The 25,230-nt window shown below is 45.0% G+C and overlaps 2 protein-coding genes across 2 annotated transcripts; both read right to left on the bottom strand.

The window, feature by feature from the left end:
* Positions 1-1,872: 1,872 nt before the first annotated feature.
* F10 (coagulation factor X) lies at positions 1,873-13,777 on the bottom strand. Its single transcript, XM_042868009.1, has 8 exons — positions 13,566-13,777; positions 11,283-11,443; positions 9,817-9,841; positions 7,087-7,200; positions 6,465-6,605; positions 5,399-5,652; positions 4,016-4,133; positions 1,873-3,221 (listed from the first exon to the last, which is right to left on the bottom strand). The coding sequence occupies exons 1-8, from the start codon at positions 13,633-13,635 to the stop codon at positions 2,677-2,679; spliced, it is 1,428 nt and encodes a 475-aa protein (XP_042723943.1). The 5' UTR covers positions 13,636-13,777; the 3' UTR covers positions 1,873-2,676.
* A 2,476-nt stretch (positions 13,778-16,253) lies between these two features.
* F7 (coagulation factor VII) lies at positions 16,254-24,874 on the bottom strand. Its single transcript, XM_042866517.1, has 8 exons — positions 24,589-24,874; positions 21,674-21,834; positions 21,022-21,046; positions 20,815-20,928; positions 20,181-20,321; positions 17,692-17,798; positions 17,111-17,231; positions 16,254-16,945 (listed from the first exon to the last, which is right to left on the bottom strand). The coding sequence occupies exons 1-8, from the start codon at positions 24,656-24,658 to the stop codon at positions 16,407-16,409; spliced, it is 1,278 nt and encodes a 425-aa protein (XP_042722451.1). The 5' UTR covers positions 24,659-24,874; the 3' UTR covers positions 16,254-16,406.
* Between the last annotated feature and the right edge of the window lie 356 nt (positions 24,875-25,230).

Genomic DNA, 25,230 nt, shown 5'->3' with positions numbered 1-25,230 from the left:
ACTGCAACCTCTATTCAGGTTGTTGTAGAGAGCAAGGAAGTCTCCCGTCAGCCTCCTCTTCTCCAGCTAGGCAACTCCAGTTCTAAAGGACCTCCATTCCAGATTCATTATATTATTCCTCTCTAAAGCTTCAATGTGATTGCACTCTGCTTGCCATCCTTCCTTTCTACCATTTCTACTCAGCACTGCCTTTTCCTTGCAGGCTGAGAAAGCCTGAGCACCTGAGGGTAGCTTTGAGCTTCCACTTCCACCATTTACCATTGAGCTCTTGCCTAAATCAGTAGTGATTGTTTGCCATGAGGAGTTCTTGCATTTTAAAATCCACCAGTTTGCACTGCTGCCGTGTGCTCTACCTCTTGCCTGACACTTACAGAATATGGAAGGAACATGGAAACCCTGTGCACTCTAGGCACCATACACAATTAAAGCTTGGTGAAAGATAAACTCTAATTGCAAAACCCAAGGACAGTCTCTTGTACAGTACAGAATAACGACACTTCCTCTCTTCCCAGCATCAGCCACCTTTACCAGCGGGAGGTCCTCTCCTCGGCCATCCCAACACTTATCTATAACACACATAGTCCAGTCCAAGAGTCACTTCAGGCTTCTCTGATGGAGAACGATGCCATTAGCACAAGTGCTTGTATGGAATTTGAATAGCACCTGTGCCTGAGCACTTCCCTCTGAAAAGGGATGTTCCACCCTGATGGTGTATAGGGTGAATGTGAGACAAAGGGTTAGAAAGTACAGTGGACAGAAAAATTCACGGAACTAACATTGCTGAACAAACATTTAAATAACCCTGCTGTGATTTTATACAGGTGGAGATCATCCATCTGGGGTAAACGACCTGCAGTTCTTCATGTCTGTGTTTTCTGCTGACTGCAGCAATACCCTGGTGCTGAGCAGAGCTGTCTTTCTACTTTTTTAACATGCCTTCCTCACTGCACCTGCTATACAAAACTAGCCAGTACCCATTCAAACCCTAAGAGATAAGTGGCAGGTGTCTGGCAAAGTTTAGTGTATCTCAGACAGCATAGGAGCATCATAGATCCGAGGAGCCTTGGAAAATCCATCAGGATTGATAGGAAACTAGACTCTATACTGCATATTAAAAAGCTTGAGGAAATTGGATTTGTTAAGCCAGGGAAAGTTGCATTTAGATCTTTCAACAAGAAAAATTCTAGGTGGATATGACTAATTTTTAGCTGTGAGAGTGCTAAAACACAGCAGCTTGTTGCCCAGAGGGGTAGCAACTCTGCCTTAAAAGCTTTCAAAACTTGACCAGAGCCTGCACAAACTGATTTCTCTTTGATGTTAGCCTTGCTTTAAGCACGGGGTTGGACCAGACAGCTTTCACCCATCCCGTCTACTGCAAATTATTCCATTATTTCTGTGATGAGAACTGCAGCTGAGAAGGTCTGAAGAAGAATCACAGAATCACAGAATCACAGAATCACCCGGGTTGGAAGGGACCTCAAGGATCATGTAGTTCCAACCCCCCTGCCTAGCAGGGCCACCAAACATACACATTTAGATCAGGTTGCCCAGGACCCCGTCCAACCTGGCCTTAAACACGTCCAAGGACGGGGCATCCACAACCTCCCTGGGCAGCCCGTTCCAGGGCCTAACCACTCTCCTTGTAAAGAACTTCCCCCTAACATCCAACCTAAATCTTCCCTCCTTCAACTTGGATCCAGAATGTATGCAGGAACAGCAATCCGTATACATAAAACCGAGTATTGAGCCACTGCTAATCATAAGGCAAGGGAAATGTGTCACGTATTTGTTTGGAGACATGCACTCTTTCTTTACTTCCAAATAAGACTCTCTCCTCATATATGTATGAACTGACCAGAGGGAATAAAAAAAGAACAAAAAAGAAATAATGTTTTATTTCAAATGCTGATGTATACTGATAATACATCTTACAGTAGCACCTGGAACAACTACACACAGAAGGACCTCTCCGATCCTTAGCCATGCACAATCCTATGATACAGGAAACAGTGTACATACATGTTATTTTTTTCTGAAGAAGCAGAAAATCAGTGTTCAAATTAAACTAGAGTGAAGTACAACCACATAAAGCAACACAACATTTTATTTAGCTGCTGTGACCTAAGTTGGAAGTTTTGTGGAACATGGCTATTTAGCAACATATACTGAATACTTACTTGTGTTTCAGCTTTGTCCAAAGAAGCTTCCCTTCTCCCTTCATCTTCTAAAGACAACCACAGGTAGAAGCTAAAAAGCTCTAGTGGGAATAAACTCCCTACTGACTGAGTGGGCTGCAGTAGGGGGACAGACTGAAATCCTGGCCTTCCCACTTCCATCACGTTATGTCCAGGAGTCTTTGGTGGAATCACTTGGGCAAACAGACAGGAACCAACATGACAATATGAAAATAACTAGTCAAGTAATCAGAAGACACCAATGAGCAGGCATTTTGTTTGGTGAAAGCCCCTTACTGTGCGAACTCAAAACAACACCAGCAGACCACATTTACATGCTTAAAGTCAACAAAATAAAAGAAGAAAGAGAAGCAGCACTGTAACTTCAAGAAACCAGCTTTCAAAACAAGTTTAGCAGATATGGCTAAAAAATAAAAAAAACATTTCCATTAGATAAACTGCACCTTGTTTCCTAATGGGAGGATTGAGAGCTACACCACTACTACTTTTGTCTCATGACTGTCCTTACCCAACGCAAGAATCTGGACAGTTTGGTATATATACCGTATTTGCCTTTCCTTGCACATCCTTCTCCCCAGCTAACAATTCCAGTAACAAAGTAAGTATCCTTATATCTGGTTACATGGGGGCCTCCACTGTCTCCTTGACAAGCATCCTTTTGCTCTGTTTCATAACCAGCGCAGAACATGTTTTCTGTTATTGCAAAATTAGTGGACTGCTTGCAAGTGCTCCTATCAACATAGGGGACTTCAAGCACTTTCAGTCTTTTGGAAAGCCGTCCAGCTTCAAATTCACGCCCAAAGCCACTAACCATCCCAGACTTTTGGTTCATCAGCACTTCATTAGCAAAGTCTGCTTGCGGGAGGCATGCTGGGACAACATACTCAGAAAACTGTATCGGTTCCTTCAGCTTTATGAGGGCTATGTCATTATCATAAGTCTCAGCGATGTACTTAGAGTGCACAAATATTTTTTCTGCAGTATGAGTCGTTTCAGAATGTTCTTCCTTTTCTCTGTCCACTTCACCTGTACGAGATAATTAAAAGGATCATTAATAGGATAAGATGACAGCAAACAAGAACAGCCTTGATAAAGGAGGACACTAGTATTCCCATTGCAACTGCTCTAAGTCTTCATACTGTACAAGTAAACTGCAATATTTATTAGCCTCACTTGGATGCAGTTTCAGCTCCAAGGTTTATGAAGTTTTCTGTACTAGTTTATGTAAATCAGAATAAATTCATAAAGCTAAACTAATGCAAATTTGGTGGATGTTTTACAGAAGCTTGAGCCTGGCCTATACTGGGGAAGAGCATCTACTCTGAATCAAAACTAAAAAAGTGCAAATACATAGTTGTGTTGATCTAGTATCATTTCTCAGAAGTGAAGCAGTGAGCTAATGTGAGATGAGATTTTCTTCTTCCTCTAGTCTGTGTGTCACAGCTTTCCTACGTGTTCCTGTAGAAAAAAGTTGGCATGTTTTTCAGAGCTGCAGGAAAAAAAATATGAGCTTTCTGTTGAAGCATTAATCTGATAAGCACAGTGCTCGCCAACACTTCTAGAACATTTGTTCTTAAACCCTTCCAGCTACCTGGCAAAGAAGAAATTATCACCATTATCACCTACTTCAGCTGCCCCAGTGATTACAAAGCAGGATTTCTGCAATAGGAAACATTACATAGCATACCACCAAAGCACCAAACCGGTAACAAACCAGTCGATATGATTACATCTTACATGGGTATTAGAGCACACAGAATCAGTCTGCAACACATCCTCACACATCACAAAAAAAAAAAACAAAAAACACAACAACTTACCAACAACAACTTTGATCTCCTTGGATTGGTTTATGCAATGAGCTGCAGTAAGGATGAAATCTTCATTCAATATAGTTCCACCACAAAACTCTTCCTCTTTCTCATTTATCAGCACAGCCTATGAGAGAAAAGAAATGGGAAGTGCATAATTTAAAAGAGCAGCTTAATCTCAGTGAGCTATAAACAGGTGATTTTTTTCTCTGCACACTGCATATGTGCACATTACAGGAACTTGTATGCAGAGCTCCATAGATTGTCCATAGTGCTGCATACACATGTGCATATGCTACAGATCAGCAGGTTCTTTTACAGAGTCTCAGCTGTTTTCCTGTGATACAGAAGTTCAGCTTTCTGACTTCATAGTGCCTCCTCTTAGTGACACCTGCTAGGAACAAGATGCAGGCTGACTTGCTGAGCAAAGAGCAAGGGCCTTGACTTACTATCCCATAGAATTTCTGCCCAAGATCTATTCCTGTTTGATCCCCCTAGTGTTTTGAAGACAGGGACAGATTTTGGCTGGTCTGAGCTCAAGAGGAAAAATTAGTTATGAAAGCAAATGCATGCTGTCAAGTATACTTCCTAAAGGACTGTCTTGGGGAACAGGGATGGAAGGCTGCAAGACAAAGGCACTGAGAATGTGACTGTATAGTTAGAGTACTCAAGCCACACTAAGAAAAAACAAGCATAATTCCCTGATAAGCAGTGGCTCTGGCTCTGCAGATAGCCTCTACAACACATGCACAATTTTACTGTATGATATTTACTTTTGCAACTAGAGGTTGATTCAGTTACGCTTAGGTAGTGCTGGCCAAGCCATTCGATCAGCAATCTGCTAAAAATGTTTAAGCTCTGTGCCCACGTTACCATGGGAACCTCCTCTTACCTGTGTCAGACCTACACAACACTACACCCATACAGAATTGGACTACCATGCTAATGGTCCCAGTGAATGAACAGATCAGTATGGAAAAGCACTCTGTGATACATCTCATTCTGAGAAACAGAGAAGGTAAGTCATCATTCCTTAGAAAGGTTGAGAAAGGAAATGCAAAGAAAGATGACAAAGAACAGCAGAAGCAGGTCAATTCTGTCAGAACAGCCCAGCTTAAGCACAGAACTGCAGTGCAACCTGTAAAGACAACATTGTTGAACCAGCATGTCTCAAAAACCCTCTCTGGTAACAGCTTAAAAGCAGCACTATCTAAAATGTCACAAAACCTTTCATTTTGATATCCTAAGGCTGCAATTTGCAGAAGAGCACACACAAATGCCTGAGTTCATGTAACTCAGCCAATTCCAACTACAAACAGCACACAGCAGAACACAAATTGACTAAATAAACAATTATGCAGTTTCCATCAAAATCACGTGCATCAGACTTACTTGCCATGGGCATTCACCAAGTTTACACTCATCCCCACCGACTATCCTGGTATCGACATTTGGATCTGTCATCCTCGATCTGTTGCGAGGAGGGGGAGTTGGGCTTTCTGTGGTAGTTGCAAAGTCCTCCTCCAGACTTGTTTCATTCATGGAGGGGACATCTTGATCACTAGTTGCATTGGTACTACTATTAGTGGGTAAAACGATAGACCTTTTAGTTCTTTTCACAAGAACTTTTCCACATGGGTACTTTACTGTAAAGACAAGAATGCTACAATTAGAGAAGAAGGACTGAAATATGCATGGAAGAGGAGACTCTTTGACAACACCATCTCACAGTTTATCAGTTAATGCAGCTGTTTTCAAGACTAACAAAACCCTGGCAGATGCAACAAAGGAGGAAAACCAGTTGTTTTGGCAGATGAAAGGCATTTGTGTGTCCTAAAACTTGTCTGTAAGTTCAGTCTCTGCACAGTGTTTTCAAAGTATTTAAAGTTATCTTCAGTTGTTTACATTGCCATACGCTTGTCGTAGCTCTTACTACAATCATCTTAATTAGAAAACTCAGTGTACTGCGTAAGAGAGACAGCCCAGGTTGTAAAGGATATAAAAAACAATGGCAGAATCATACAGTTGACTCACATTCCCCTCCCTCCCTTGATTTGTTGGAATACAATGAAAATGTACTTAAAATAGCATCAGTCTTAATTATTTAATGTCAGCTGTTACTATTTAACTAACTGAAATCAAAAGAAGTTTTTGCAAGTGGCTATTTTATACAGAATGTAAGATACAATTACAGTTTTCTCAACAACTACAAGAAACAACTACAATTTTCTCCTGTCAGTAGCACTTTATTTGCTCAGGTAGTTCTGTGAGAGGCACCCTGCAAAGGGTGCCTCAGCTTCATTCATAGAAGTTCATCACATCACCTCATGGAAGGCTTTGAAAATACAAACCAGTTGGCTTCAGTCTTAAAACTATGCCATGTAGAATATGATTCAAAACATATCCTTTAGCTGTGGAATAAGCCTCACCAGCATTAGTTTACCATGTGGCTTCGTACCTCTTGAAACACACTGCTTGCCATCTTCTGCCAGCTCATACCCACTTGTACAGGAACACATAACATCCTTCTGCAAACTTTTTTTGATGCTGCAGAACTGCTCACAGTCACCATTGTTTATTTTGCAGTACTTTGGTATGACTGTGAAAGACAGAAGATAGACAGACAGATTTAGAAGAAAAAAAAAAGACGATTCCTTGCAAGGCTTAAAAATCTCTGCATCGTCTTCTGAGATCTGCCTTCTTTGGTTCTTCATGCTGTGAGCTGATCAGGACTGTACTTCTGAGCTTGGAATCCAGGCTCTTTGATATCAGCAGTAAGAATCTTGTGGTTCTTAGATTTATTGTCATGCTTTGGGGATTTAAGCTCACGTAAAGAGGCACTGTGATAATTAAAAGTGCTTTCTTTGGAGCAAGCGTAGTGTTGGAGCACTCACTATCACTATCCAGATGCTGAGCCAGAAGGCTTTCCGTTTCTGACACGCTTCCATCTCATTGTTGACAGCCACCTATTCTATGCATTTTTCCAAGTGAAAAATAATGCTTGCTAAGGGATTGTTAAGTCTCTATGCTTCAGCAACCTGGCATATTCACTGCCACAATTCTCTGAAAGAGAAACCTACCAAATTCACAGTTCTTTCCTTGATAACCATCCAAACAGGAGCAGGTGTAGGAACCAAGTCCATCTTTACAATGTCCACCATAGTGACAAGGATTTGAGCTGCACTGGTCGCCATCTACAAAAACAAACCAAAAATCAAATTGTTGTTAGAGAAAATACATTTTCAATGAACTCCAAAGGGGGGTTAGTTTTGACAAGCAATCATTCTTTTAAGACATATGTCTTGTGAGTGGCCACGTTCCAGGCAGAGCAAGAGCAACTGCAATCATTCCAAATAAGCGTGATTCATATATACAGCCTCAGTTTTGCAATCTGTTTTTGGTGGCTACTGTTTGACAGTGTGTAGTTACAGCTTTTTTTTTCTAAGAAGACAAATTAATACTTGCTTGTCAAAGTGTACATTATTTACGGTGAAGACTGTAGAAGCAGACTGGACGTTTTCATGTTGCAACTACTGTCTAAAGCATTTCCATGCCATTTCCACATAATAATAACTCAACTATTAGTTATTTAAAGGTCATCTCATCCCATGTGCATGTGTTTTGCCCACAGCGTTGCTCTTTTAAAGCAACCAGTATATGAATCAGGAGATAAACAAAATAAAACACTGTAAAAGCTCTTCTAAATCCATGTTTGCAGGACAAATTCCTGTATTGTGCTGCCTGTGGTACCAAAAATGTCTCATTGTATCCACTGAGGTACGAGCGTCAGTATCAAAGAATTAGCTCTTACCTCACTCTCCCTGTATTTAAGCTGGGATCTCCGTATCTGAAACACAGTTCTACAGTCTCTCTTCCTTTCCATGACACAAGAACAACTGCCTGACTTGAACCCAGCCACACGTAGCTCACAAATAATACAGTCACAAGAAGGGAAATCAGGCTATGCTGCATTTAGAAACATGTGACACATAGCAGCCCCTTCTCCTACCTCCATGAAGGCATCTCACTCTTGCACTGATGCTTGCTACCACGTCTCTCCCACACAGCAACCCACGGTAACAAATGCATTCCTGCATCACGTGAACCTGCCAGGCCCTTCTGAATGATAAGAAAAGGAGGATATCTGGAGAACTGATGCTTGCTAATTCATTGCCTTAGAAACGCACATATTTCTGAATGTTACCACCTATTCTGCTCCATTTGGAGCAGCTGAAAGAACAGCAGTGCCCACAGAAGAGAGAAGATGCAGGATACTGCTCATTCTAAGGATCCAGTGTGTCATCTGCATGATGCCCTTGGCTGTGAACTCCTCTGCTGAAGTTGCATCTGTCACAGAGAACACCTGTGGGGCTTTGTTTGCACTGCCCCACAACTCTTCATCCCTTCTGTACCTGAACATGGCCGCAAACACCAGCATTCCAAATGCTGCATCCACGTGATCTACCACAGAGGTGTTGAAGACTGATGTTTATCCTCCATGGTAGAAAGGCAAGATCAGCATTTATTAAAACAAAGGCACACTGGAGGCCTGCAGCACAGCTCCTGGTTTCTGCCTCCTCTGCTGTACTGGAGGGCTCTGTTCTGTAGTGGACTCAGCTAAGCAGCATCCTACTGACAGAAACCATAGTTTCTTAATTTTCCCTGTACTGCAGTTGCTGCTGGAGAGCTGAGTTTTATACCAATATTGCACAAAAACATTGCAGTATCCCCTACTAAGAAAAGAAATGAGAATGAATTGTTCTAACTTGGCTGAGGGCAGCTGTGGTTTTCAGAACTTCTAAACACCAATAAGGCATGCGTGGACTGTGGTTTAGGATGTATGAAATTGGCATTTCCGCTGTGAGCACTGGCACTGATGTTCCAATGCCTGTATTCTCATGAGAAAATGGTTTGAAAATTTCCACTTCTGTTCACTGCAGCACTGATGCAGGCTTTGTTGGCAATTTCACCCCATAGGATGAAGAATTCTTCCCTCCCTTAGAGGATTGTGAAAGCCTGCATCTTTTTCGTGACCACTGTCTTCCATTTTCTTCAGACTCAGAAGACAAAGCTGAGCAATCTCTGGTTAACATTTTTGAGGTACTCTTCCTAACATGAAGGCTAGACACATACTTCAGGAGAACATGTTACCAATCAATAATACATTAAGAATATGTCCCTGTGAGCTTATTATGAACAACAGAACCCTAATAAGTACAAGTTAAACCTCCAGAAAAACAAAACCAGAGAAAACTGACTGGCAGTATCTGCTAACCCGCTGGTATGTCATCCTTGAATGCAAAACAGCTCTGTAGAAAACAATTCCCACCAAATCTCTGTCTTACAGGAATCAGCAACACTGTGGCATGGGCAGTGGCATGCAAACAGTAAGTGACTGTGCAGCACAGACTGATATGTTGCATCACCTGATGTAGTGAAGTGCCACCCCCATCTATGACTCTTTGCAACTTGGACTCCTCCATCTTGGGCTGACCCTCTGCAGGATGATGAGTGGGCAGAGCTAAATGCCCAGCTTCTGCTTCTCACTACCCTTGGCACGCAAAGGGCCAGTATTCTTTTTTGAGAGGACAAAGATCATCCCAGGAACTGGAGGCTGCTGAATCTTGGTGTCAAATAAAGTGATTGGGTTCGAGAAACTGCAAGGCTGTAAATCAATCAGATTCCTCTTTCAGGGGAAACAGTGAAAAGAATAAACAAGGCAGCAGGAAGTGGTTATGTAAGAGGTGCTTCCTTTTTAACCTTGCGAAAAGGAAGCTTAATTTTCTAAACAAATGCAGACTCTTTCTTACCTACATAGATATTCCAGAATTCCTCCTACGGGTTGGTTTGGGGCAAACGAAAACAAAAGAAAACAAAAAGAGTTAAATGAGAATTACCAAATTCAGTTCTTCAGAAGAATATCAGAGCTTTCGTACAGAGAATACCTGAAGCTAACAATTGTTGAAACAAAAATTTAATTTACAGGCAAACAGTGGCTTGCTGTCTGATATTGTCATGTAATTAATTTAAACCACCTGGTTAAAACCATCTATAGTGCTCAGATCAAGAGAAACAGGCCTTACACGCTTTTCAAAAATACCTGAACCTCCATAGAGATTTCTTAATGTCACTCACTCAGCATAAGGCTCTTCATTTCTTGCATAACTGTCTCTTGCCCTCGGTTTTGATTGAACTTCCTTACCCTCCTGCAATGTCAAATTTTCAGCTTCCTTCCCCTGTACCCCTATGGAGCAGGACCTCAGAAATCCTAAGGTTTAAAAGTATTTTGTCTGACTGGTGTTTTTCTGTCCCTCTCACTGAGGACTCTGGGTACGCTGTCTGCCCAAGACGGTCCCTTCCAGCCAGGTCTGGTCACCAGGTAGAACAGGCTGTGCTAGTTCTGCTATGGTTCAACCCTTATACTTTGAAGTGCCCTGGCGATGCACCCACGACTCCCCACCCAGTTCACCTCAGGGCCACTCTAAAAACATTCTGGCCAGCAAATAACACTACAGTTAAATGAATCTGGCCTTGATTCCAGTTTCAGAGCTGTTCCACATACAGCCAATGTTCCCAGTTTCCCTCCACCACAAAGTCACTTATGTTTTCATATATTACTACTGATTCTAGTTCCCGTACTTTCCCCAACTCTGTAGCTTTAGCTTGGGCACTGACTGTACTTCAAGCTAAAGTTAATCACCTCCAGGGTAGGGAAGGTGACAAAAAAGTCACACACACAGACTTCATTCCATGTGTGCAATTTAACATAAAGAACTATCCTCTGTACACGTTCTGTCAATTTAAATGTGGAAAAGACAGCCACAAAATGATATAAGCCCTGTAAAACTTCTTGGGATAAATATGGAAAAATATTCACATGAAGTTCCATGTCAGTATTTGCCATCTCAACCTTCCATGGGCTCTCTATCTAAGAACTCTTGAACATAGTCACACTGCTCAGCTACACCACAAGAGAAAATAGCTTTAACGTAGGGAGTACCAAATTATTTAAAGGTCAAATACCTCATGATGAATTAAGCAGATCAGAACAGGTAAAAGAAAGGAGTCTTTAACATGGGGTGACCTTGCAAGAGATAAATGATGTCTGTTTTTGTACATGTATGCCTTAGCAATTCCAGCCAAAATCAAAATCACCACCTATTCTTTGTGGTAAGTGATCTACAATAACACTTGTAAGTCTTGGCTCATAATACATCAATACTATTTTGTAAACACAAAATATGTAGGCCTATGTTCCATATTAGTTCATCCTTACAGTTTTCTCGTTGTCTTCAAAGGCTTCTCTTGCTTCTTCTTTTGAGCAGCGCTCCTCATTGCATTCTCTTTCAATATTGCCTTGCTTCATTTCTTCTAAAAAACTGTTGGCACGTTTTGTCCTTTCCAAGAACTTGTCGGCACTTTCTTTCTTGATGAACACTAGACAGTAGAGAAAATGGTACAATTACAGGGCAACATTTGGTGGCGGTAACAAGTCATCAGAAATAAGTGAAGAAAGAAAAACAAATCAGACATTCTCAGCACCCTCCCATAGGCAACATCACTTGTAATATTAGCCCTCAAGCAGCTGGGATCTCAGGATCTCTGTGAGATCAGTAACTCCAAGACAAGCCAGAGGCATGCAAAATTCTGTCCGCTGTTGTTAGTCTTGAGAATAAAATGTGCAGGTTCCTGCCGAAGGTTTATATTTCTGCTGCTCCTGCTCTAGATTCCAGCTTTGAACAGAATGACTTGCCTTGCCACAGTGATGGTGTGGGAGGCTGCAGCCCCTGATTTGGTTTTAAAGCTGGCAACCAGGCAACACCACTGGCTGCTCTGGAGACATATGGTCCAGCAAACAAACACCACACAAACAGAAGATGCAGTAATTTGCCAGCATTGGGTTCCACTGGCAGGTGGGAACAGCTGTTCCACAGTCCCACTTTCAAAAAAGAAACAGCCCATGTGTGAGATCTACTGCCCTGCACTACCCCAAGCCCCAGTGTACTGCCCTTGGGTCTTTCTTCACACTTAACAACTGTCTTTCATAGTCTGTGCTGGTTCTGTCTTACTTCTTACACTTCTAAGTTTCCAAGTACAGCCAAGGCAGCTGTATTCAAAGATTTAATAAAGAGCAGATGCAAATGAATGTCACCTTCAGCATCTAAAGAAAGTACAGCTTGAGTTCAAGTTGCTGGGTCATTTTATTTTTTAAAAGTTTGATGTCGCAGAGCACAGGACCTGCTGCCTTGAAGTTCAAGATGCAGGTAGCTGATGATTTAATGGAAGGATCAGAGGCGTTAAGCCACTTGGCTGCATGAGCCATCGTGACACTCTGCAGTAACTTGTGCACGTATTAACTGACAGGAACAACAGAAGCAACACTGTAGTAAGTAGATTGCCAATTACCTTGTAAAAAGTAAATGTTTTAGGAAAGCTTGTGGATTCTGAAAACTAGCATTCTAAAAACCTGAAACCTACAGAGGAAAAAGTACTTTCCAATCACAGAGTGGAAGGCAGCACTGCAGATGGGACTTGAAAGGCAATGGAATCAGTTTGCATTGACCTTAAGCAGCCCAATGCAGCAATATGTGAATTATCTGATCAGTACTAATACTTTTTGATAACAGAGCCAAATTTTGCAAGTGCTGTTCATACTGAGCAGCAGCACAGAGCCTATGTGTGTGTGGAACTGTGGTGTTCCACTTGCTCTGAGAAGTCTATGTGCAGGAGGGCTACAGCAATGCTTGTAACTTCTAGCTCAGTAACAGTCAGTTCATTCACCCATGCCTCTTTTGTCCTTAAGTCCCTCTCTGCAGTGCAGGACGTGAAAGGATGCAGCCGGTGGGGTCACTGGACTCCTTTGCCTCCACATCACTGCTGCATGAGGATGTTTTTGTAAACTTGAACCAGCCGATAAGCATTCTCAGCCTCGAGCTTCCTGCCGTCCTGCCTTCTTCAAAAACACGAAGGAGCTCAGGGTGTTGGTTGCTCAAGTAGGACACTCCAGCAGCTGGCTGTGGAAGGACTTCACTGTAAAACCCAAGCAGGCTGACTCACTGAAAGAAGAGTCAAAGCCTTCAGAGAAGCCGCCCGGTGTGGCTTTCTGCTCTGACTTTGATATTGACCCTCGCAGCAGAAACAGAGGCAGGACGCGCTCACCCCTAAGCTCCAGCCCGCGGCCAGGGGCAGCCGGCAGAGCACAAGAACGAGAGCTCGCCGCGCTCGGAAGGCAGCCGCGCTCCCGGCGACGGCAGCCCCGTTCTACAGGGAAGACCCCCCGGGGCTAAATCCCAGCGGCCATCTCGCAGCACCCCAGTTGCCCCCCGGCCGCTCCCCGCCCCGAGGCGCTGCTTTGCCCTCCGGCAGGACTCAGGCTGCCTCTTCTTGGGGGTGACAGCCCGGTCTGCCCGCTCCTGGAGGCCGCAGCCCCCGCTCCTCTCACGCACCGCCCGCGTGCGGGAGGCACTTTCCAATGCGGGCGCTTCAACAGCAGCTCCCTAAAAGCTTTGAGGAGGGCACCCCCTCCTCGGCGCGGACGCCCCGCAGAGCCGCCCCTTACCGCCTCCTTCAGCCCGGAGCTCGTCCGGCAGCGCCGCGCAGAGCAGCAGGAGCAGCAGGCGGCCGGCCATAGTGGCGCGGGATGGGCACCGCGACGGGACGGGACGGGACGGAGCCTTCACCGGGCGGGCAGGGACTGCGGCGGCGTTGCTTCACCCTGCCCAGAAATAGCGGAAGCGCCCTGGAAGGGGGAAAGCCTCTGTGGGATTTCTCAGCCGGGGGGGTGGCCCGATTATGTGTCGCCTCTTTTTTTCTTTTTTTTTTTTTTTTTTTTTTTTTTTTTAAAGGAAGAGGTTGGGAACGAATCGTCAGCTTATTGAGCAAGTGCTGGCCGAGGCTGACCTCACCCAACGTGGTGCTGGCAGGTGTGGGGCTTGGCGTGATGCTGAGGGGTGCCCCATGGCAGCCCCACTCCCTGCCGCCGCCACACTCCATGCTTCACACAGTGTTGCTCAATGCTGGCTCCGTTGGCTTTGCCACCCTGTGGCCCCATGGCCTGTGTCATCCAATCCTCACCCAAGGAGATGGTCACCAAAACTGGCCTCTGTCTCCCTATTTTTTGGGGTTTCCCAGTGCCAGGGCCTGGTGAGGTCTCCTTGCTGCCACAGTGTGCTTCCCATTGGTTGTATGAGCTTTAACAAGACCCACTTGCACTTGGGTCACAACAACCTCAGGTATTGCTACAGGCTTGGGACAGAGTGGCTGGAAAGCTGTGTGGAGGAAAAGGACCTGGAGGTGGTGGTTGACAGCCAGATAAACATGAGCCAGCAGTTTGCCAAGGTAGCCAAGAAGATCAGTGGCATCCTGGCTTGTACCAGAGTTAGTGTTGCCAGCAGGAGCAGGGAAGTGATTGTTTCTCTGTACCCTGCTCTGGTGTGGTCACACCTTGAGTACTGTGTTCAGTTTTGGGCCTCTCACTACAAGAAAGACATTGAGGCTGTGAAACATGTTCAGAGAAAGGCAATGAAGCTGTGATGAGCCTGGATCACAAATTTTACGAGGAGCGGCTGAGAGAACTGGGGTTGTTCAGTTTGAAGAAGAGGAGGCTCAGGGAACATCTTATTGCTCTCTGAAACTACGTGAAGGGAGGTTGAAGTGAGGTAGGGTTTGGTCTCTACTCCCAGGTAACAGCAATAGGACTAGATGGAATGGCCACAGGTTGCACCAGGGGAGGTTCCTGTTGGATGTTAGGAAAAACTTATTTTCAGAAAGAGCAGTGATGAACTGGCACAGGCTGCCCAGGGAGGGGATGAAGTCATCATCGCATCGGAGGTGTTAAAGAACTGTGTGCACGTGGCACTGAGGGACATGGATAGTGGACATGGTGGAGATGGGTTGGGGTTGCACTAGATGATCCCAGAGGTCTTTCCAACCTTAATGATTCTATGATTCTGTGATTGTTTACATAGGCTGTTATGTTAAAAATATGCATAATCTTGGCTTTATTATGTGAAAGTCGTGCCACGCTGCCATTAATACTGGCTGGATGTTTTGTCTGCGTTTTGCCCTTTTTCTGCGGGGTGACTTGTTCATAAATATCAATATTTACAGTAGAGAAGTCACCCAGTGGAGCCTGTAAAATCAACAGCTATTCAGTTTGAGGGGTCTAGGGGGATGATGTTGCAATGCCAGGTGCCTCACCTTGGTGAAAATGAGACTTCATTTGCTGGCTGCTGCCCCCACTCACCTTTCTCCCTGGGAATTTTCCTCATTTTTTAAAAAATATTATTTGTTTTGCGTGCTGCTTCTGCTGGTATAAATGCTTTCCTTTTTTTTTTTCCTCTCACTCACAGTGGGTCTTGTTATGTCTTGTTATTTCTTTAGGTATAACCAGAACCTCCAAGGCATGCTTTCATACTTGTTTCCTAGGTCTCTGGAATTTGCAGCTTCTCTCATCCCCCCATTCCTCTGTCAGTAACACAGATTTTGGGATGTTTGGTATTACATGTACTGTATAATGCCAGTGTTCTCCCCTGATACTAGAGCACAGTAAGTGTCCTACTTGCTGATAAGTCTTTGTGATTAATCTGATATTCAGCATAATTTGAAATAATCCAAATTTTACAGAAAGGCAAATATGGGATTAGCTCTGTGGCATTCTTCATCAATCATAAATGTATTGTTAATAGCCTTACTGCAATAATATTTAGTGCAGGAAGACTAAAATCAACTTCTCATAGCAGACTTGTAAATGTGGAATTAATCTTTTCCCAGCTTTCTTGTCCTGAGGATGCTCTTGTCCTGAGGATGCCTGTAATTCCTCTCTCTTAAATTCACCTGTTGGGACTGCAAGAGAAAGTTCCCTCACCATAAGCTAAAAGAAACACCATTTCTCTTTCTCCTGCTGTTGCTTCATTATATTGCAGGACCTATCAGCACAGGAAGTTGTGAAAGCCCAAAGTGTAAATGTGTTTGAAAGAGATTGCACATGTGTATGGCAAATGGGGTCATTCATAATCATTCAGACTCATGTGACTTCTTGCTCAGGAAGTCTGTACATCATTGATTACCAGCAGCCACAATGGCAGCACATGGAAGGATCGCGGTGTACTCGACACAGTACTGACAGCGTTTCTCAGCACCAAGCTTTTCTGTTACTAGATAATGGGTGAAGAATGAGGGACTCTGAGTCTGGTTTGATAGGGCCTTTCTGTGGCCTCTTGACAAGACACTGAAGTTTACAACAATATCAGAGTTATTTTATGTATTCAGGCAGGCATTAGGCTCATTGAAAATTGTGAACAATATCACATTTACCACGTGTCTAAGTTAATGGAGGAATGCTTCAGTACAAAAATGCCACAGAGGAATGAAGGAAGGGAAATGCTGTGGTTCACTGCTGTCATTCCATGTACCTCTTCAACCAGTCGATGTATCTGGATACCCTTGTGTAAACCCCATAGCTGCCTTCAACAGCACAACCCTTTCCCCAGCTGACAATCCCAGTCAGAAACCAGGTGTTCTTGTACTTTGTGGCATGAGGTCCACCACTGTCTCCTTTGCAGGAATCCTTTTTGCCAGTCAGGTCTCCTGCACAGAACATATTCTCAGTGATGTTTAAATTGGCCTGCTTTTCACATTCTTGTGTCTTTACACGCGGCAAATCAACTCGCATCAGAAAAGTAGAAGTAGCCCCTCCATCTAGTAGCCGTCCCCATCCGCTCACCGTTGAGAACTTAATGGAGGACAGCTCGTACATGGCAAACCGTTTTTCAGGCAAACATATTGGCACCACGAAATCGGTGAGATTCACGGGTGTTTCCAGCTTCAGGAGGGCAATGTCATGATTGACTTGTCCATTGGTGTATTCTTCGTGTCTGATGATCTTGCTAACTCCACTTTCTTGCTCAGTTTTCTCGTCAACTTTTATTGAGTATTCACCTGGAAAAGTTAATGGTTGCAGGTCATGTTGGCCAGAAACTGGATTCCTTGGGAGTTTGTGGATACAGGAGATTTCTAGTCTGACACTTTTTGTTTTTCACACCTTGTCAGAAGGAGAAATTAAGACAACCACAGCTTGATAGCATGGGAAAGGGAGATACATACCCAGCCTCACCCGGAGCTGTTTGGAATGAGTGTAGTCCAGGCAATGAGCTGCAGTCACCACCCATTCTGGCGAGAGCAGACTACCACCACACTTCCCTTTCTGATCCTGTATTATAAGGGCCTGCCAACAGAAAGAAAGTTTTTGACCTGAATCTCAGTAGAGTCCAGTTTTATATTGCTTCTTTCTGTCATTGTACGCAGCTGTCTTTGAGAATATTATTCTGATTTTGCAGAGAGTTTAGGAGGGAGGAGTTTTCACATCAACATTTTCTCCACTTTTTAGCATAGATCCTGTGTATTTTGGCCAAGAGTGTATCCATAGGTAAAATTCTTAGCAGTATGGTTAATGATGAAGGGATCAGGAGGCAGAGGAGGTTATGTTACCACTCGACTACTAGGAAAGCAGGCATTCAGAACAAGGCTGAGATCCGTGATTGAAACAGGTGGAGCTGCTGGGTAATGGATGGTTTGCCCAAACCTTACACTTTCAGTGCATTTTAACATTCAAAATACTGAATATAAGATAATAGCTTCACAAGAAAAACAGCAATGACCACAGTGAATATTTGTGGAAGACTCACTTGCCATGGACATTCACCTGGAGGACAGGTGACACCACCTACTATTCTCCCCTGAGCAGTTGCATTCTTTTTTGCCAGCACTGGTATTTTTCCACAAGGGTATTTCACTGAAAAAAAAAAAAGAAAAGATAACAAGTGTGATTTCACTGCACTGAATTCACAGCAAACTGTCTCTGACTGATTTTTCTAAACATCTTCAATGGAGTTCTATTAGCTGAAAAACAGGTTCATAGTGTGGGAGCACGGTCTCTCAGAATTCACCCAGAGCTGCTCAACAGGCAGGCTTTTTTTATTTTTGTCTGCAAACAGCCAGATATGGTTTTACATTGACTTATCCATATACCACCACTGTGTCTTCTGCTATATCTCTAACTTTGCTTCTGTTCAGGTCATCTTTAATTCTTCCAAGCTGCACTTATCAGTCAGAGGTCCTTTTATAGCCTGAGCATGCGCATGAATATTGGCAGTAGAGTCTTGAGGACCAAACCTGCTTCTGAGCTACGGTGCAGAGGAAACTGTGGTGTTTTGTATACATCCTTCACACAACAGATGCAAAGAGCCTGTTGCCGGAAGTGGGGTGCCAGCTGTGCTGTAACTGAATATACCATCCCTCCCATCCAGCAATCGTTCTGCAGTAGCACTGTGATGAGAAGTGCTCTCTGTCGTTTTGGGATCCACGGTTCTGAATTGAATCCATCTCCATGATTTTGCAGCAGCCTCTAAGGATGGGGCACCACAGCTTCTTTGGGCAGCAGTGCCAGCACCTCACCACCATCTGAGTGAAGAGTTTCTTCCTACCATCTGATCTAATATTCCCCTCTTTCTGTTTAAAACCACTCCCCCTTGTCCTACCACTGTCTGCCCATGTAACAAGTTGGTCCCCCTCTGTTTATAATCTTCCATTAAGTACTGGAAGGCCTCAAAAAAGTCTTCTCACAGCTGAACAAGCCCAGTTCCTCATGCTTTCCTTACAGGAGAGAGGCTCAGCACTCTGGCCATCCTCATTGCCTCCTTTGGACCTGCTCCAACAGCTCCACATCCCTCCTGTGCTGGGGGCCCCAGACCTGGATGCAGTACTGCAGGTGAGGCCTCATGAGTTTTGCATTCTCACAGAACACAGTCAGCAATATTGGTATTTTGGCTCCAAGAAGGCAGCCACAACAAGTGCATCTTCTCTTCATGCAGGCAAAAATGCACTTTCAGGCCTATGGGGAATATCCAATTCTTTGCTCTCAGCTTTTCAAAAAAGCAGCTTCCCCATCACGTGGCATTGCAGAATCTGCTAATAAGGGATAAGCACATTACCAGTATTTTTTCTTTTGAACAGAATTGCTGTTGTTGAGAGCTGTCATGATCAGTTCTCCGCATGATTGCTCCATTGCTGCATGTGTATGGGGGCTCTGCCCTCAGAACTGCTTCTTTAGCCCTGAGCACGTGCTCCCTGCAGCTCTGTTCATTATGTGCGCAGCCCTGAGAAGGGCCTCCTTTTCCCCTCTAATAACATAATTGAAGGAGGCACCTGCAACAGAGTTAGGTGCCAGCTTAGGTATTGGGAAAACAATGAACTTGTGCTAATGGAGTCCCATTTAGCATTTACCTTGTTGGACAAGTGAAATATCTATCTGTATTACCTAGAGCAACACCAAGTGTGTCGTACCTGCTAAATAGGAAATAGGTCTTACTACAAAAGAAAAAAAAGAATGGATTTTGTCATTTTTCTTTGGTTTTAATAGGCTTCTTCCTCTCTTGACTCCTGCGCTGAAATAAAAATGGTTGCAAAACTGATAGTCATGAATTCTCATGGATTAGAGAGCAGCGAGAAATCAGCACTGCCCCCAAAATAATCACATGCACTCACAGCACGTGTGAGCTAGAACAAAAGAAAATTGACTTATAAGGTGCAACCCCCCTCTTATCACCTGAGACCCCTCAGCCTGACCCCAATTCCTGGGCACTGCTGCTCTGCTCTCTTCATCCCACCTGGCCATGGGTTATGCTTCCACTGCCCAGGTCTTGTCCATGGAATGAGTGGTGAGTGCTGCCCAGAGAGCAGACTGGGCTTGGCCTCAGGAGTTGGGACATTAGAAGTCAAATGCCCCATGTCTCACAGGAGGAGACTTCTGGGGACAAGAAGTGGGTAATCCAAAGGGGCCATTGACTCTTGAGGGCCACACTCAAGAACATGTCCTGGAATACAGTCTGCATGCATTGAACCCCATAGAGTGGGGGCCACAGACCTAATTCAGCTGCCTCAAGTAGAGGCTCAGCAGATCCCACCAGTGCTTTTAGGGTGGGCTCAGTGCACATGCTTTCTATATTGCTTCTTTGGGGTGCTTCAGCAGAAGCCCAGACTGCTGCTCTAGACTCTGGCCTAGAAGAAGGAGGAGCTGGCATTTATGCATGACACCTCACACCTCCTAAGGTGTAGGCATTGAAAAGTTGTCTTGCAGGGTTGGCTCAGACTAAGCATGGGGTGCATGGCATCCTACCTTGGGGAATGCAGGACACGCCATCATTTGCTAAAGTGTAGCCCTCTGCACAGAAGCACACTCGTTTTTCAGACTGCTGGTCAGCACAGTACTGCTCACAGCCGCCGTTGTCGTAAATGCACTTCAGGTTCTTGTCCACAGCTAAAGGCAGAGAAAGAGCATTAAGGTTTCTGCAGGTGGGTTTTCATGTTTAACATGATCAAATTACAGCTTGAAGTGTCGATAGGGAAGCAAGGCAGCCAGGCAGGTTTCAATGATTTGTGTATGGATTGATTTGTGTACAGCAATTGCATCAAAAGCTGCTGCTGCATCAAAAGCTGCTTGGCAAAGCTCGGTAGGAGGAACTCCAGGCAGAAGGAAGGAAGAGCCATGCTTAGGATGCATGTATAGCTCGGCTCTCATTCACTCATTGCATCCTCCTTCTAAGTCAAAGCAACTTCAGCTCTTGGGTAGGAAAAACTATCTTCCTTTTCTCTCAGCTGGTCCAAAATTATTGTAGGATTTGAATTCTGTTGGTGCTGAGCAGTGCCTGCCTGGTTAAAGCCATCAGTACTGATTGCTCCTGTCAATCTCAATGCCTTGCATTTGAGTTAGCAATGATAGTTTAATTTTGTTAAGCCACACCATTGCTGACCTGTCTCACAGCTTTTGCCCTCATACGCCGGAGGACAGCGGCAGACGTAATCCTGAAACTGGTCATCGCAGATCCCTCCGTTCTGACAGGGGCTGGAGTCACACTGGTTGGGGTCTGCAAAAACAGGCAGCGTCAGCCTGCATCACGTGAGGAACGGAGGCAGTGGGAGCATCACTGCAGCTGCAAGGAAACATGGAGTGCTCCTACCAGAATAGATGTGCCAGAACTCTTTCTGGAAGAAAAAGGTGAGAGATTTAATTAAAGAAGTTGCTCAGATGAAGCCCTATGGCCCCTGTAGCATAGGATGGCAGACAGCCACAATGGTGCCACTTTTGCTGTTATGATCAGTGAACACCATGACATCCGTAAAATACTGTACGTTATTTTCCACATTCTACAGTACTTCCATGCCAGCAGACAAGGGCACACTGTAATACACACTGATAGGTTATCCATCAATAACCTGTGAATATAGAAGGTGCGAGGGACTGAAGCAAACGCTTCACAGTGCAGTAATTGAAGGGATTGTCAGCCCCGGATTCACTGGGGAACTGGAGGGTCACAGAATCCCAGAATCAGAAGGGTTGGGAGGGGACTCTGGAGATAATCTAGTCCAATGCCATTGCTGAAGCATATTCCCCACAGTAGGTTGAGAGGGAAAATGTCCAGGTGGGTCTTGAATATCTTCAGAGAAGGAGACTCTGCAACCTACCTCTCTGTGCAGTCTGAGACAGCTTAGAGAGAATCCACCTTCCCACTGCCCCCCAACATGGCACTTTTTTTTCCCCTCACGATTTGAAGAGTCAAAGCACACCCTTGAACAGTGGAGAGCCCACCTGCCCAGCCCTGTGTTACTTACTGTCCTCTCATCATCACGGTAGATTTCTCTTGCTTCCTCAAATGAACACTTTTCTTCCATGCATTCTCGCTCTAGTGACCCCAGCTTTATCTCTTCGAAGAAGCTATTGGCTCTTCTGCGCCTTTGAAAAATGCTGTTTGCCTCTTCCTGCTTTAAAAAGACTGTAAAACAGTAGCATGTTGAGTTGGTCATATGTCTGTGCAGTCCAGAAAGAAAGGGCAGGGAGGAGGATTTCCTCTGAAAGCTTTTCTGCTGCTTATGAGAAACTGGGAAAATACACACAGCCCTGCAGAGCCTCCTCACTCTGGCGTGCTTCCTGGCATGTCAAGTGACAGCACTTGGGTCCCACAGAGACCAGAGCTTGTGAGAAAATGGCATAGTATCCCAATGTTGTATGTCAGTGACTCCTAAAGCATTATCACACATTATAGAGTAGGTCTCTACATGTGTCATGAAGTTTCTTCAAATTCTAGGAGCTGAAAAGCATTTATCTAGATTTATCTAGTACTGATTGATGTACATGGCAACACTCAACTGTCCTGTACTCACTATGGTAAACCACTTGGTGATGGGTCAGGCAATCAGACCTAAGCCCCCAGTGCTCTGTTCCTTAATGGTTTTATCTCAAAACCTTTCACACTTCCACAAAACCATAGATTGGCTGAGGCTGGCAGGGTCTTCTGTGTCCCTCTGGTCCACTCCCTCTCGAGCAGAGCCCTCTGAGCAGGGTGCCCAGGACTGCTGGAGATCCCCAGGGAGGAGACCTCACAGCATCTGGGCAGCCTGTGCCAGCACTCTATCTCTAGCACAATGCAGAACTGGTATTCAGAGGGATCCCCTGCATTACAGTTTGTGCTCATGGCCTCTTGTCCTGGCACTGGGCACCATTTAAAAGAGCCCAGCTGCATCCTCTGTGTACCCTCTCTTTGGCTATGTACAGATATTGATGAGATCCCCTATGCCACCTCTTCTCCAGGCTGAGCAGTCTGAGCCTCTCCGTATACTCCGGTCCCAAATCATTCTTATGGCCCTCTGTTGGACACTCTCCAGCATATCCAGGTCTCTCTTGTACTGATGTGCCCAGAACTGAGCCCAGCACTCTAGCTGTGGCCTCACCAATGCTGAGCAGGTCACACTGCTGACTCATGTTCAACATGGTGCCCCCAGGACTCCCGGGTCCTTTTCTGCAGAGCTGACTTCCAGCTGGGTGCCTGGGCTGTTTCTCCTTCATGTGGTTCCTATCAACTCACCTCTCCAACCTGTTTAGATCCCTCTGAATGTTAGCATGACCCTGTGGTGAATCAGCAACTCCTCTCAGTTTTGTGTCATCTGCAAATTTACTGAGGGTGCACTCTACCCCACTGTCTGGATTGTTAATGAAGATGTTAAACAGGACTGGAGCCAAAGCTGACTTGTGGGATACTCTGCTTGGACCCTTTGGACCTGCAGATGGGATTTCCTTGCTGGCCACAATTACAGAAACAGTGCTTTAATATAGCTTTCTCTATTTCCTTCTGTAAAATACCTACACTGAGGTACACAGGAAGGCAAGACAATGCCCTCTGCTTTGCCTGCTGGAGCCTTTGCATGGCTCCGTGCTGCTGCCAGTCTCACAGACTGCAGCCATGGGCCCCTTCTCCCTGTGTGGTGCTGCTGTCCTTTGAGAAAACACAGGGACAAATGCTCGATGGAAAACATCAGCAGAACTCACTTCCTAGAGCTGCATCTGCTCCCAGCTCATAGAAGCATGCTGATGGCACTGTCACTGTGCTGAGCTGCTCCTCAGCACCAGGATGCATCACACCACACGACAGTGAACAAGAACTCTGCAATGTACTTTTGCTTCATCTAATACACAGTGTAAGTCCTGAAATAGGACTGACTTTATTTTGCATTGTTTTTTCCCTCAATGTAAGCAGAGAATCCTAGAGCTTAGTGACAACAACTTACAATTTCAGTGCTTGCAACTATTTCCCTTCCAGCTGTGGCTATATTCAGGGATTCAGGATGATGTCTATGTCCTGCCCAATCCCCAGGACATTGTCCACTGCAGGACCCCCAAAGAAGGGGAGCTGCCTCCTGCCTGCTGGGAGAGCATTTGTTGAATGATGAGCAAAGTTGTGGTCATTTTCAACGTGTTTCAAAATTATCTGAAGGGTTAAAGTACTGTGTGGCATGCACCTCATTTATCACGGGATGTTCATAAACATTTGTCCATTATAGGAATGTCAGCTGGGTTGTTCTGCCGAGATCAAGTCAGGCTGTATGCATTTAATATGGTTTTCTTTAAGATCTTATACTTAATCTCACATTGCAGGTACATTGCATACATATCAGCCTACATACAGACCCCAACAGGGCAGGCAATGTGTGTGGTGCATGGATAGTGGCACCCTCCCACTTCCATTTCTATGTCCTCCACTTACTTACACTGGAACGTTTCAGACTTCAATGTATTTCTTCCAGCCCTGTTCACCACAATTTGAGAGACCTGGTCAACCATGAAGCACTGGTTTTGCTGTATTCATCTAGATGCTGTTTTTCAGACGGACAACAAAGCTACCGTAGAGCTGCTGCTTCACTTCCTTTTGCTGCTTCAGAAGCACAGCACCCTTCCCCTCTCTTATTTCTTGTCAGCTGAGTGCCAGGCTATCGGTTCTCTGCTTTGCAAAGTCCCACAGCTCAATATACATCACAGCAGCTCCAGGTGCTTCCCCTGTGGGCAGTGGACCCCGTTGCAAGAGACACGCAGGAGCATGGAAGGAGTTTCCCTCAGCTGGCAGAAAAAACGCATGGCTGCCATCACCAAGAGCAAGCAAGAGCTTTAGGGAAACTCACAGGACAAAGGTTTCTATGTGCAACAGCGGAGAGTTCTGCTGCCGGTGAGCTAACTGCAGCTATACTCTGTGACATACCTGCTTCCAGAGAAGGAGGAACAAGCAGCGGGAAGCAGAGCAGCAAAGCCATGCACTGCCTGGAAACCATGCTGACCCTGCAAGCCGGCGTCCTGGTGGCGTATTGACACTTCAGAGCAGGCTGTTGGGCCAAAGGGCTCAGCCTCCAACGCTGGGAGCCAGAGGAGGGGCTGGAGAGTCATGGGAACCGCAACAATCAGGGCGAAGCGCGAGGCACAGCCTGCAGCCCGCCCGTATGGGGAACTGCTGTTGTGCAAAGGCTGTGCAATAGCCTTTGCACAGCCTTTAGAGAGGCCAGGTCCCATGGCCGCCTCGCAGAGAGCCAGGCACAGCCTCTCAGTGCTCCGCAGGACCAGCAGGTGCTGACAGCTAGCTTTTCCAATTTCCCAGTCGCCGTTGGAAACCCTGAACTTCTGATGCTAATTAACCAGCAAAACAAACCTTACACCAGTTTTCTCTAACTGGGTTGCCTGGCAAGCTGTACCAGCTCAGAGCCAATCCACGGCTCATTTTGTGAGCAACAACAGGGTTTTGAGGGACTGATCTGCAAGTAACATTGTACCTGGGAAGCAAGCAACCCTCAGATTTAGTGGAAATCAATTAGTGGCATCAGAACAGAGAGCTAACAACTGGCTTAGGTAA

This window comes from Lagopus leucura, unplaced genomic scaffold (assembly GCF_019238085.1).
Source record: "Lagopus leucura isolate 7727_CA_CO unplaced genomic scaffold, USGS_WTPT01 Super-Scaffold_100001, whole genome shotgun sequence".
Taxonomy (NCBI): Eukaryota; Metazoa; Chordata; class Aves; order Galliformes; family Phasianidae; genus Lagopus; species Lagopus leucura.
Note: the sequence above shows the minus strand (reverse complement) of the source record. Positions and strands in the feature narration are given on the sequence as shown.